Genomic DNA, 13,813 nt, shown 5'->3' on the forward strand with positions numbered 1-13,813 from the left:
TAATATATCCTTACATTAACCGTGCCACAGCTAATATATCCTTACATTAACCGTGCCACAGCTAATATATCCTTACATTAACCGTGCCACAGCTAATATATCCTTACATTAACCGTACCACAGCTAATATATCCTTACATTAACTATACCACAGCTAATATATCCTTACATTAACCGTGCCACAGCTAATATATCCTTACATTAACCGTACCATAGCTAATCTATCCTTACATTAACCGTACCATAGCTAATCTATCCTTACATTAACCGTACCACAGCTAATATATCCTTACATTAACTGTACCACAACTAATATATCCTTACATTAACCGTACCACAGCTAATATATCCTTACATTAACTGTACCACAGCTAATATACTGTATCCTTACATTAACCGTGCCACAGCTAATATATCCTTACATTAACTGTACCACAGCTAATATATCCTTACATTAACCGTACCATAGCTAAGATACATCATAACTGTAGATGGATGGTGTTTTGGTTTTCATTCTCTTTTCTCCCATTACAAAGTCTATTCCTATGTAGAGGACCAGATGACATATTGGGAGGTTTGTCTGCTTCCATCTTCTCTCAGCAACATATTATCATCATTATAATATATTTCATTCATAGGTTACGCTACAGGACGTCGCAATAAGACCCATTGCAAGGAGGCCCTTGAGCTAATATACAGTAGCGTTTGCATTTATTTCTATAGTTATTAAGAGTATCGTTTATTGAGCATTTTTAAGTACCATATATCACATATCTTCTCCAGTTTTATTTTAGATTCATCCAATTTCCCACCGCTAACAATGGTCCCATTCGTTATCACCTAGTGGTCACTTCACGTATTGACGAGCAGGCTGGTGTACTGTAGGCTTACAGCTCTATCTTGCAGGCGGGGAAGGACTCGTCCTGCATGACGACGGTACTGCTGCTGGCCAGGACCATGATGTTGAGCTCCTGCTGTTTGTCGTGGGTCTCCTGGTACCATTCTCTCATCACGTCGGAGTCGTGCGTCGGGATCAGAGTCACCTATAGGATCAGGATATGAAGATTTGTTTTTAGCTTAAAGCCAAAGGTTCAGTTGGGTTGTGAGCAGGGTTGCGTGTATGCCTTCTACGACGGAACTGCGTTTCCGCGTTCGAGTTTTGCGCTCTGATTGGCCAGGTCATGTGACATGTGCGCCAATCGTGGGACAGCAAGTTCTGCGCCTATTTCCGGGTCTAACAGCCTGCAAACTACCTGGCGTTCTATCGCCATGCTCTAAGACAAACTCTAACCTTAACCAACTTCGAACGAGCGCATACGCTTAACCAGTGTAGAAACTTGCGGTCCCACAATTGGGCGTACATGTCACATGACCAGAAATGACCTGGCCAATCAGAGACGCAGAAACGCAGTTCTGTTGTAGAAGGCATTCAGGCAGCAGGGTCACTATGATTTTTTTTTAATCAGGTAAAATCCAGATTTTCTGATATTATCCCAATATGAGGGTGATTGTTTTCTGATACAATATAGTTTCAAGTTTGTTTATTATATGTCACAACAAAATACAGAATACTTTATATGAAATTCCTTTATTTTATGGCTCACATTATTTAGAGAATTTAAAATAAACCGACATGTTTCGGCATACATAGGGCCTTCATCAGGGTATTGATGAAGGCCTGTGGTAATATTGAGTTGAATTTCATAAACAGCCTTGTATACTGTTTAGCAGAAGTGGTAGCAGGGATAGTTGAATAGACAAAGGTCACACCTACTGTGACCAGATAGTACTGTATGGTAATCTGGCCCAAAGGGTCAAAGAGTATTCACACCCCCCCACCAGAGGACATCAGGCTAGCCCCCCCTCGTGAGACAAGACAGGCCCCTTCATCTCAGCAAAAGATCACATCAACGGGGGCCACCGCTGTCCCATCACGTCGCCACAACCCAGGGGGGAGGGGCTGCCAGCGCCCACAGGAGACCGCTCACAGAAGACGCCCACGGACCAACTGTATTATGTAAAGCTATTATTGGCTAGAAATTAGAGTATATAAGAGGACACAAAATGGTAGTTCAGGAGCCCAGACCGAACCAACCCCAGGGGTCTGCGGCTCCACCCCTCCACCATCGAGAGACTGCTGTGCTGTTTGCATTTTATGTGAGTAAATACATGGGAAACACCATTTGTTGTTTAAGCTTAATGTCTGAAACCAGATTTACTCATGTATAATGTGTGCAGTATGGTTAATGTATGTTCAGATTATGTTAACCAAGTGACTGTTTTATGTACATTATTGAGGTTTGAGATGCAAACCTGATTGTGATATTTCTGTACAACAGACAGCCCTGTTAATGTTTTCTGATAATCTTTTGTATGTAAAAGGCAACCTTCTATTCACTCTTGGCCCTGGCTCAAATAAATCAGTTGAGTTGAACTACAGTTCTGGTTTGTCTGGCGTACACGTTTTATTCCTCATCTGCTTAAGTCAGATGAGGAGACCAACAATTCTATCACGTATGATCCCTTCCTCCTCCTTCCAGATAATCAATCTCATTGTATTGTACTACAATAACCTCAAATTATTGTAGAAGTTCTGTGGGAATTTACCACAGGCCCCTATGTAGGCCGAAACATGTCGGTTTATTTTAAATTCTCTAAATAATGTGAGCCATAAAATAAAGGCATTTTAATATTTGTAGAGCTGCCTTGGACTTCAACTTTTTTATAACTATAACGAATCCTACCCCGGATTTAATCCAAAGAGCACCTACTGAAACAAAACCAACAACGCTGAAGCCCTCTCCATATCCTCTTTTTGATAAAACTTTATATGAAATGCTTATTTCTGAAAGAGCCCCTGAGAGTGTGCTACATATACAGTAAAAAAGAAAGTAAGTAAAAAAAGTAATTAAGAAGTCAGTAAAAGTAAGTAAAGTCAATATACATATATATACAACACAGAGTAGAATGAGTAACAATGCGGAAATGGGATGGGGTACAACTTAGGGTAGGGTGCAAATGAGGTATGGATGTAGTGCAAATATTTTTAATAATAGATACATATAAAATATATATATCATAGTAACATCATCCAGAACAGGGCCGTGCAGAGACATTTAGAGGGGCAGGTGCTAACATTTTTAAAGGGGCACATGTATCAAAAAACAGCTAGACGGGCAAACGTGAGGCGAGATGCTCGGTTTGCGCTAGATTTCTATTGGCTAATGGGCCCTGTCACTCCAAGAGGGAGGGTGACGCATCGCGCAACACAAACATGCACCTCAGACAGACAGGCATTCAAATATTTATTTTTATTTATAATACTATTAATTGTTTAAATTATTTTCGATGAGGACCATGGGAATTGCCATACATTTTTTCTTTTATAATAATAATAAAAATAAATATATATATATATATTTTTAAGGGCACTTTGGCCATCAAGAGGCACATGGGTAAGTGCTTGGGCACACAAAGCCCCCCCCCCCTCTCTGCACGTGCCTGATCCAGAATAAGATATTGTGCCAAAATCAGGGAGACATAATGTTTTCTGATGTAATCTAATTGAATTCCAATATCATTCCATATCATACCATATATATTCTCACACACAGTATATACCTATCCACACCTGTATTTACCTGCACATAGTCCTTTTACATATCTGTAGATACTATATATGTATCTGTACATATCCTACTCTTACTAGTTAAACTGCTGGACTGTATGACTACTACCATACTGTCTTTACACCTGTATCACTGTACATATTATACTACAACTCTGTACATAGATCTGATTAGCACTACACTCAGTAGTACTCATTTGTATATTTTGTACCCAGTTTAATCACCTGTACATTGTATATTGCTGTTGCACTTGCTACTGCTACATTTGCACTCTGGTGCCAAACTTCTTTTTGTTGTACTGTACTTGTGCTGTATAATGACAATACATTTTAATCTAATCTAATTCCCATATCACTCTGATATATCATAATGAATCATTATCATATCAATTGAAAACTGATGTTTCAATCACGTTTGAGCGTTACTGTAAATCTCACCTGTGTGTTGCTTCCCCACTGGGCCTTGCCCTCCAGCAGAGCGTCCAGGACTGCCTTGCTGGGCTCTGGGGCCGTCTGGTCGTTGCCACTGACCACGTAGTAGGAGGAACGCACCCGCTTGAAGAACTCTGCGTCCACATTCTTGGCATTGCAGTGATTGGGGATGTAAACCAAATCCATGTACACAGGAGGACAGTTGGGCACGGACGCCTTGCTGCTGCCTGAACCTGAAACACAGACAGATAGACAGACAGCAGAGAGAGAGAGAGAGAGAGAGAGAGAGAGAGAGAGAGAGAGAGAGAGAGAGAGAGAGAGAGAGAGAGAGAGAGAGAGAGAGAGAGAGAGAGAGAGAGAGAGAGAGAGAGAGAGAGAGAGAGAGAGAGAGAGAGAGGATGGACGGACGGACAGACGGACGGACAGGTAGATAGATAGATAGATAGATAGATAGATAGATAGATAGATAGATAGATAGATAGATAGATAGATAGATAGATAGATAGATAGATAGATAGATAGATAGATAGATAGATAGATAGATAGATAGATAGATAGATAGATAGATAGATAGATAGATAGATATCAAATAAACAATTAAAGAAGCACAAATACAACCATACAACCAGGCCATTCGATTTATTTTGTATATTTTAATGCATACTACTCAGTGTTCAGGTTTAGAATCCAGGGCTTACCTGACGTGGCACTCTTCACACCCCTGGACGCGGAGGTATTGGTTGCGTTTTTGGCATCCTTCCCTTCTCCCACGCTCTTCTTCGGGGAGGCCGTCTTTGAGTCCTTCACCTTCGCCAGGCCAGTCTTTCTGGCCGGAGAGGATGACTTCTTGGTGAGCTTCTTCTTCTTGGCTTTCTCTCCGTCTGCTTTGGCGTCCTGTTCGTTTTCCTCCGCCTTGAGGGCCTCCGGGTCCACCATGCAGACGTCGGGGCGAGCCGGAGGCGGAGCAGAGTCCTTCGCCGCCACGGGAGGAGGATCCGCGTGGCGGTAGGTCAGGGTCCTATCGGTGGGAAGGGTCTCGGAGTCGTCCTCGGAGTCGATGTTAGCATCCGCCGTGATGGAGGGGCACTCCTCTGTCCCCGGGGGAACATCGGAGTCAGTCTGGGAGGGGGCAGACTCACTTATGGAGGTGGGCGGGGTCTCCTCACACTGCTTAGCGGGGAGCTTACCTCCCGGGGGCGGGGGTCCTTCTCCTGACTTGACGACGAGAGGCTTCTCCTCTTCCAGGGGGTTCTCCGCATTCGTGAAATACTCCAGAGGACTGGGGTTGATGAAAGACGGGGACAGCTCTGTCTTGGGGTGACGGTACTCGCACGAGGTGACCAAGCACAGGTCCACATCCGTCCGGGAGCGAGGGGAGGCGGCCTTCTTCGAGGGGTCTGGATCCCTGGACCCGCCGGTGAACGTGGAGTCAGACACGTCGGAGGAGAGAGGCAGGTACGCCGGGGAGGGGGCTTTAGGACCGACGGGGAATTCGGCGTGAGGCGGAGAATCTGCACATTTAAAGGGATTCGTCTCCCCGGCCAGAGACAGTGGCTCTGTCTTCTGAGCTGAGCGGGAATATGAAGGGGAGGGAGCCTTGGGAGGTGATGGTGATTTGTTGTATCTCTGAGTATATTCAGCCCCAAACGGAGCGGTGGGGCTGTGTTTATCTTTAGCCATGAGGGGACCTCCTCCGAACCCCGGTGATGAGTCAGCGGACTGAGGGGAGTGGGTGGTAGAGGCGACCATCTGGTTGACTGGGGACTTATCTCTCTGCTGAGCTGCACCCCCCCGGGACATCTCTGTCATCTGGCAGGGCGTGTTATCAGAGGCGGTGGACTGAGACGCATCTGATGGGGACGCAGAGGCCGCACGGGCTGAGTAACTCTCTTTAAATAGCATCGGCTTCTCAAAAACAGAGCAATTATGCTGCACAGCTGGCCGTGTGTCCGTTCCCTCCGAGGGGCTGTAATCCACTTCAGTCGGGCCGTTCTCTGTGACACGCATGCTGCCTCCAAATGATGGGTACTCTGGAGACTGCTTGCTAAAGTCCAGGGCTAAGGAGTGATCGGGTGACTCCTGGCCAAACTCCACCGACATGGCCGAATTCTCTGAAGATTTTGCCTCCTGGGTTCTGGCTTTGGTCCTCGGCGAGAGATCCGGGGAGATGGACATGGGCCTGGGGCTGTCCTCCTTGGACGGAGAACCCCCGGCCTCGTGGAAGGTGGTCGGAGTCTGAACCACGGAGACGGACAGCGAGTCGTCCACCTCCGTCGAGTGAGGAGAGCCGACCTCGGCGTGGAGGGAGGGGGAGTCAGTCGTGTGCTCCTGGAAGGAGCTGGTGGCCAGGGAGGCGGTGGAGGCTGAGGCTAAGTGTGAAAATGTGTCTTCCGCTACTACCTCCTCCGGTGACCGGTCCGACGTGGTGCCCTCTGATATTGACATTTTACTACTTTCCTCTTTGAAAGCAAAGAAAGGATCCGATTCGTATTTCGTTAGGGGTGCTGAAGACGAGGCAAAATTATAATTTTCTCCATATTTCTTATGATCTAAGTCGAAGGTAGATTTATCTCTCTTTGTCGGTGAGTCGGCTCCGGTCGGAGTTGGGCTCTTTGGAGGCGACGTCGTCCTCTCTCCGGGGGAGGCGCGGCCACGTATGGGCCCGTCCACTGGGCTGACTCGGTTGGAAGAGTCCTCTTTATCACTCGTGACCTCTACAATGACGGGACCCTCTGACGCCGGTGGCATAGCCCCGGCTTTCTCATCCACCGGAGACTGATAGTAAGGTGTGTGGCCGGAGGAGTGAGGCGAGTTGGTCCCGTCCAATGTCTTGTCATCTGGGCTGTTGGAACACTCGACGGCCCCCCCTCTGGGCGTTCCCGCCAGCGTTGTGCACAGTTCGATAGGTGCGGCGAAACGCTGCATTGACTCAAAAGGCCCTTTGTGGTCCCCTGAGGGGGAGCGTATGAGAGGTGAGGTTGTAGAAGTGGAACGGAGTCTTGCTGGGTCAAGGCCAGGTTTTTCGGTCGATTCCCGGCTCGACGCGACGTCTCCCGCTGTCCCGTCGAAGGTGAACGCTTTGTCTAATTTGTCCTCCTCTAGTAATGAAGGGGGAGATAGTGTGGAGGCAGAGGGATGGTATTCTCTGCCCTCCGTGGCGTCACTCTTTGAGTGGTCTGACTCTTCCGGGCCATCCTGAAGCGGAGAGAGTTTCTTCTTCCTGTCGAAGTCCCCGGATGTGGACATCCCAAACCTGCCGAAGTCCTTAGAAGGAGAGTCGGCCTCTTCATTGGTGGTTTCGTCGCTCATAACGTCCCTGGGGGTGGACATCTCGTCCATCGGAGTAGGCACACTGGAGATTTCCATGGTAGACTGGGTGTGGCCAGAAGTAGCGGTGTATTCCTCATGGGGCTCGTCTCTGTTCTCGTCGTCTGAGGTGGGTTCACTCTCAAAGCCAATCGGGACCTTTTCATCGTGGATAGATGCGGCCGGAGAGACGGGTGAAGACACCTTGGGCGAGGTGGACATAAACAGACTCTTTTTCTCCATCCCATTTCCATTTAAGTTCTGACCTCTTCCATCCTTATCAGATGTATCACTATGCTCCTCCTCGTCTTTAGTAGTGTGTTTGTCTAGTCCCCTGCTCTGTGGCTCATAAACCTCCTCTAGCTCTCCCCTCTCTTCATAATCTCCTCCCTCAGATGTCTCCTCCAGTACAGTGCCCTCATCCTCGAACTTCTCAATGCCGTTGAGTTTTTCCTTATGCTCCGGTTCCTCTGGCGTCTCCCCGCTGTCTCCCTCAGGCTCTGTGGTGGTAATCCCCTCATCCACAGACTCCGCTGCCTCGGGGGACCCTTTGATCTGCATTATTTCTTCACGGTGGATCATCACCGCCTCTTCCTCCTGGGTTTGGTGTGTTGCCGCATCATCTTCCACTACGTCCTCAGCTCTGAGTGCCTCAAAGTCCTTGGTAAGGTCCTCTGGCGAAGACATCAGAGATCTTTCGAGCGCTAGAGCCTTGATGACATCAGCTGCACTGGCTGCAACTTTAATATCGTCCACCTTTGTCTCTTTCTTTATCACCTTTGACTTTAGTTTGGGTTTTGACGGGCTTCCTGTGTCTTTTTTGGACACGTCATCTTTTTTCAATGGCTTTGGTCTCGGCGCCAGCTTTTTCACCTCGCCCAACGCAGACGTCTTCTTTATGTCTTTAGATGTTTTTTTCACCTCTTTCTTGGAATCATCTTTCTTCAGCTCTTTCTTCTCGTCCTTCTTCTCCTTCATAGGCGAGTCTCTCCTCAGATCCTTCCTGACGTCTTTCTTTACCTCCTCCTTCTTTACCCTCTCTTCCTTCTTCACCTCCTTTTTGGGCGTAAGCTTCTCGTCTTTCTTTGCCACTTCTTTCTTAACATCCTTCTCTTCGTTTTTCTTTTCCACAGACTTTCTTGGTTCTTTCTTGATAATCTTCTCCTTTAGAGGCCTCGGTTTAATTTCAGCCTTCTTCTTCTCCGGTGTTTCAGTTTTGGTCGGTTGTTCTGCTTTTTCAGCCTTCTTTTTCTCCGGTGTTTCAGTTTTGGTAGGTTGTTCTGCTTTTTTCAGCCTTCTTTTTCTCTGGTGTTTCAGTCTTGGTAGGTTGTTCTGCTTTTTCAGCCTTCTTTTCTCCGGTGTTTCAGTTTTGGTAGGTTGTTCTGCTTTTGGTTTTAATTCTTTCTCTGGCGCTTTTGCCTTTTCTTTTTTCACCGGGGCCTTTTCTTTTTTCTCTGTCTTCTGAGCCTTCTCCTGGGATTGTTCCGCGTCCGTCTTCGCCTTCTCCTCCTCCTTTGACTCCTTCCTGAGACTCCTGCTTGGCGACGGCTTCGGGGTAGACTTGAGGCTCTCCTTGCTGTCCGTCCTGTGCTTCATCTTGGCCTGCTTCAGCGCCGGCGCCATGTTGGGAGACAGCTCCTTCTGGGTGACGACCGCCTGCTTCAAGAAGTCCAGATGCTTTAGCTTTTCTAGTCCCTCGAGAACGTGATGCTGAGTGGCGTTTCCTGGAAACAGGACACGCACTATCTTGTCTGAGGGATTCGTGGGGTGCCACACGATCAACGAGGAGATGGAGGTCAGGTAGGAAACGGGGAACTCGGATTCCTTTCCGTTTGGCAACAGGATGGAGGCTTTGTCTTTCTCGCTGCCCGTCCACTGTTTCATAAAGTGCTGCATCTCTTTGCTGTTCTTCGATGGGTTCAGCACGTACATCTCAAGCTTCCCCACGCCCATTTTCTGAAAGAGTATGACCGGTTCTATCGTGTTCCCGACGGGCCTGTGTAAAGACTCTGTCCTCAAATTCAACTTGGTCAGGAACTGCCGAGTGAAGGCCGCCTCCTCGATGTTCCTCCGCACCCTGTAGTTGGGTCGGGGTCCCCCAGGTTCTCGGGGAGGTTCACAAACACAACACCGATGTCCGGGGAAATCATATTCTTCACCCAGTCACTGTTGGCCGTAGAACCCTGCGACTGCTCCTCCTCCAGCTCCGCTATCTTCCTCTGCAGCATGCTGTTGATGCCCGGCAGGTTGTCGTCGCCGATGTGAGTGAGCAGGATGGAGTCCACCCGGTCGAGGTGTCTCACGAGTTTCCAGAAGCACGATTTCCTGTCCGAACCGCCGTTGATGAGCATGTTGAACCCGTTGACGGCGAAGAGGGCAGAGTCGCCGCGGCCCCCGGGGAAAATGTAGCAGCATGGTTTGGAGAGCTTTAGGAATCCACCTGAGGTCGGTGGTTCTAACATGTCGAAGGGGGACGGGATCTCTACGGATTCTGATAAGTACTCTGTGAACTCTGAGAGGCCTTCCATCTCTGGGAGTATGAGACTGGAGTTGAGCTTCATGTTGATGAAGTCCTGTAGGTTGTGTTTGTCCAGGTTTGAGTTCTTCCAGTTGCCTTGTTCGGGGCAGGAGATGGTTATGTTGGCTTTGTTTTCTGGATTAATGGTGCTGAGCAATTCGCCAATCTGAGGAAAAGAGGGAAACATTAGCTTCCTCATTTAAATGAATTCCATGTTTGCAGTAGTTTCAAAAACACATGTTATAATCACTTATAATTACAACAACAAAATGTATGGTACATAATGCACAATAAATTAAAGGTATATTATGTATTGATGTTGCATAGCAATTGAGTGAATGTGAAGATTATTGTAACCAGAATTCCTACAGATATTGATCTTGTAACTTTCCAAGGACAGTGATTCCGCCCAGGTGACTCACCTCTTGGTCAGTGAAGATGTCTATAAAGTTGAAAAACGAGAAAGATCCAGACTGAAGAATCAGCTCTCCAGTGTTTTCAAAGCATTGCCCTGAGAGAACCAGCAGCTTGTGTCTGGCAGTATCTGAGACCATCAAACGAACCTGGGAGGGAAATAGAGGATGATACATTTTCATTGTATTCCATAACATCCTTTTTTATAATTTTTTTTAAACAAACTTAAAATAAACTCAAACAGAAACTCTTTTTGCACTCGAAAGTCCAAGTGTAAAGTCCATTGCAGTTGCCCCACAAATGTCAAATATAATGTCATAGTGTAGGTTACAGTAGCGTGTATGAAGTCAGGCCTTCTATACTGTAGCAGCTCACTTGATATTCAAATATAGTTTCAAATATCACCAATTTCCCTTTAATCAAGTCCATTAGATAATTAGCTGAGTCATTCTCTCTCTCCATCCACTCTGCCCTCTCTCTCTATCTCTCTCTCTCTCTCCCTCTCTCTCTCTCTCTCTCTCTCTCTCTCTCTCTCTCTCTCTCTCTCTCTCTCTCTCTCTCTCTCTCTCTCTCTCTCTCACACAGTCAGTCTACCCCTTCTTCTGTGCTCTCTCTCTCTCTCTCTCTCTCTCTCTCTCTCTCTCTCTCTCTCTCTCTCTCTCTCTCTCTCTCTCTCCTCTGTCAGTCTACCCCTTCTCTCTCTCTCTCTCTCTCTCTCTCTCTCTCTCTCTCTCTCTCTCTCTCTCTCTCTCTCTTCTCTCTCTCTCTCTCTCTCTCTCTCTCTCTCTCTCTCTCTCTCTCTCAGTCTACTCCCCCCTCTCTCTCTCCCCCCCTCTCTCTAGTGCTCAACCTGTCACTCTTTTTTCCCCAATTCAGCGTCCAATTCTGGGCTGCTGGCCAGCCCCCCCCTCTCCCCATCCCCCCTGGCCAGCAGTGCTGTGTGATATTATTACTGCACAGTTTGATTGCAGACAGCTGAGGGGTTGGGGGGGCAAAGTGAAAAGAGGATCCCCCGTCTTCTTCCAGATCATTATTAAACATTATATTAAAAACGTCTCCAATAAAGGCTAAAGGAAGTAGGCTTATATTTGTTCACATGAAGCAAATCAGAGGTCGACTTAATTTTTTGTAGGCACACTCATAACTCTAGCTGTAACTAAAGCATTCACATGTCATTGCTCAGGTTTTTATTCTCGTCCGCCCAGCGGGGACAAACTAAGGGGCATTTTGCATCACTCAGGTTGGATAATTGGACTATTAAGGCACGTCTGCATCCTTTCCCAGTTGCAATTATGTTGAAATGTGTGCGTGTTTATTGTTGTGTGAAAGTGTGTGTTTAAATATGCAATATTTCAAAATAGGACAAGAGATTAGGAGATTCAAAGTAGCGGAGATTAGAAGCATATTAATAAACAGATGTATGGCAGTTCTGAAATGAGACGCATATTACTAAATAGATGTATGGCAGTTCTGAAATGAGAATCATATTAATAAACAGATGTATGGCAGTTCTGAAATGAGACGCATATTACTAAATAGATGTATGGCAGTTCTGAAATGAGAATCATATTAATAAACAGATGTATGGCAGTTCTGAAATGAGAAGCATATATTAATAAATAGATGTATGGCAGTTCTCAATGACAAGTTCTATTTATACCAGGGTTTGGATCAATTCACTTTGAATCCAGTGAATTCGGGAGGTGTATTGTTCTTTATAATTCAAATACTGAAAATGGTTGGCATGAAAAGGGTGCATCATCCAACAAGTCCAATGAGAATGAACGTTCCGTCATCAGCAAGTAAACGGGCGGCTTCTGTTTACGTTTAGAACAACTGACTGAATTGAAGGTGAGCTGTCTGTGTGTCTGAGGTGAAACTGTCTTTTGCCTCTCACCTCAGTGCTGACGGCTTCATCTGAGGGGTTGATCAGCACCACCGTCTCCAATACGGTGCTTTTGTGGTGAAGAATCCTCTGTCCTGAGAACAACAGAAGGAACATCTTGAATCATCTGGGTGGAAATCAATCTGTAGTCTGTAGTCCATATGATATTATTCGGATTGAAAGGCTATTGTCAATAAGATGAACACATTATCTATGTGTATAATGATGACGTTGCACGTCATGACGTTATAATGAAGTAGTATTTATTTTGTTAAAATATGTGTTAAATAGCTCTACATTCCAACAGCCATAACTGATATAGAGTGCTTGGTCAGTTAACATGGGTCTCTCAGTCCCCCCCCGCTCTGCAGTAAGGTCAAGGTCAAGGTCAACTTTATTTATATAAAAAATTATTAAAAAAATCACGGAAATTCATTGTATTATTTTACAGATTACTTTTGTTTTTCTACTTTAAGTGTAAATGCCATACAAATACAGTAAATTACTTTTGATCAAAATATTAACCATTAAATGTAATCTGTAAATTGATTTAATAAGAAATAAAAACATTATTTTTACAGGATTATTCCATTGCTTAATTGTCTTGAATGTTAAATTACATTGAATTATATGTAAAAACACCTCAAATAAACAAATTTTTCTGTAAATGAATTGCTTTTCCACTTTATATTTATTTTTATTTTTAGTGTAGCCTAAATTTGGTTGAGTCCTGTCAGGTCAATATTGCGTGTCTGACCACTAGATCATGACATGTCATCGTAGACAGCTGCTCTACCCACTCTGCTCTTAACCATCATCCTGGATGCACATGTCCAATTAGCTCCATGACCTGTCACCTGCCTGTCATCGCCCCCCATCACTCAAGCTCCACGCCCCCACCCACCGCCTATACCAGGGTCATGAAACATGTCATTGAACTTGTCATCATTTGATTATAAGAGGTTGATTATACACCAAACCTTTACCTTAACCCTAACCTTAACCTCACTGGAGACATCACGCCCCGCCCTAACCAAGAAAAGAGATGATTCTTTTTTAAGGCTTTATTTTGTGATAACCGATTTTGAAGATAATGTTTGATTTGATTTGATTTGATTTGATTTTTATTTGTCTCGAACATAGAAACATAAAACAAGTTTAAAAAACAAAAAGTATTAGCCCTCTTATGCTATCCTACAAAATAATTGCGTGATGATAATCCTATATAATCCTATTCCACTTTTCCACATTTCTTCTCAGGCTTTTGTGAGAAACATTGACCATATAAAATATTGGTTTTATTTATTTATTTTGGTTAGATGATTCCAAGAACGTTTGCAAGATTACAATACAATATCTTTCATCCACCCAGACGGGGTCTGAATGAACTCTTTATCCACGTTTATTCCCATCCTTCACCTTTTATACGTTGAGCTCAATAACTGAACTCAAATCCACGATTAGTACCTTTCAGTCCTAATCTGCGCCGTAAGGAACTCATTATGGTTTCCCGGCTGCACCGTCTCATGCTCCTCCTTATCCCAGAAGAGGCAGGAGGCCTCAGCTCATTCATCAGCTGGTTCTGAACTGTGAGGATGGTGCGGTCCTAATGTGGCTGTGTAAATGTTAA

The 13,813-nt window shown here is 45.4% G+C and overlaps 1 protein-coding gene across 1 annotated transcript; it reads right to left on the reverse strand.

Annotated features, from left to right (window-relative positions):
• Nucleotides 1–887: 887 nt before the first annotated feature.
• On the reverse strand, nucleotides 888–10,447 carry map1b (microtubule-associated protein 1B; the record flags this gene model as incomplete). Its single annotated transcript, XM_084325089.1, is given in 6 exon segments — nucleotides 888–1,043; nucleotides 4,067–4,293; nucleotides 4,759–8,671; nucleotides 8,801–9,465; nucleotides 9,468–10,050; nucleotides 10,307–10,447. Coding segments are annotated over 6 exon segments (5,676 nt in total). The 5' UTR covers nucleotides 10,439–10,447.
• Nucleotides 10,448–13,813: the final 3,366 nt, after the last annotated feature.

The sequence above is a fragment of the Notolepis coatsorum genome, assembly GCF_963971535.1.
Source record: "Notolepis coatsorum genome assembly, chromosome: 11".
In the NCBI taxonomy this organism is placed as follows: domain Eukaryota; kingdom Metazoa; phylum Chordata; class Actinopteri; order Aulopiformes; family Paralepididae; genus Notolepis; species Notolepis coatsorum.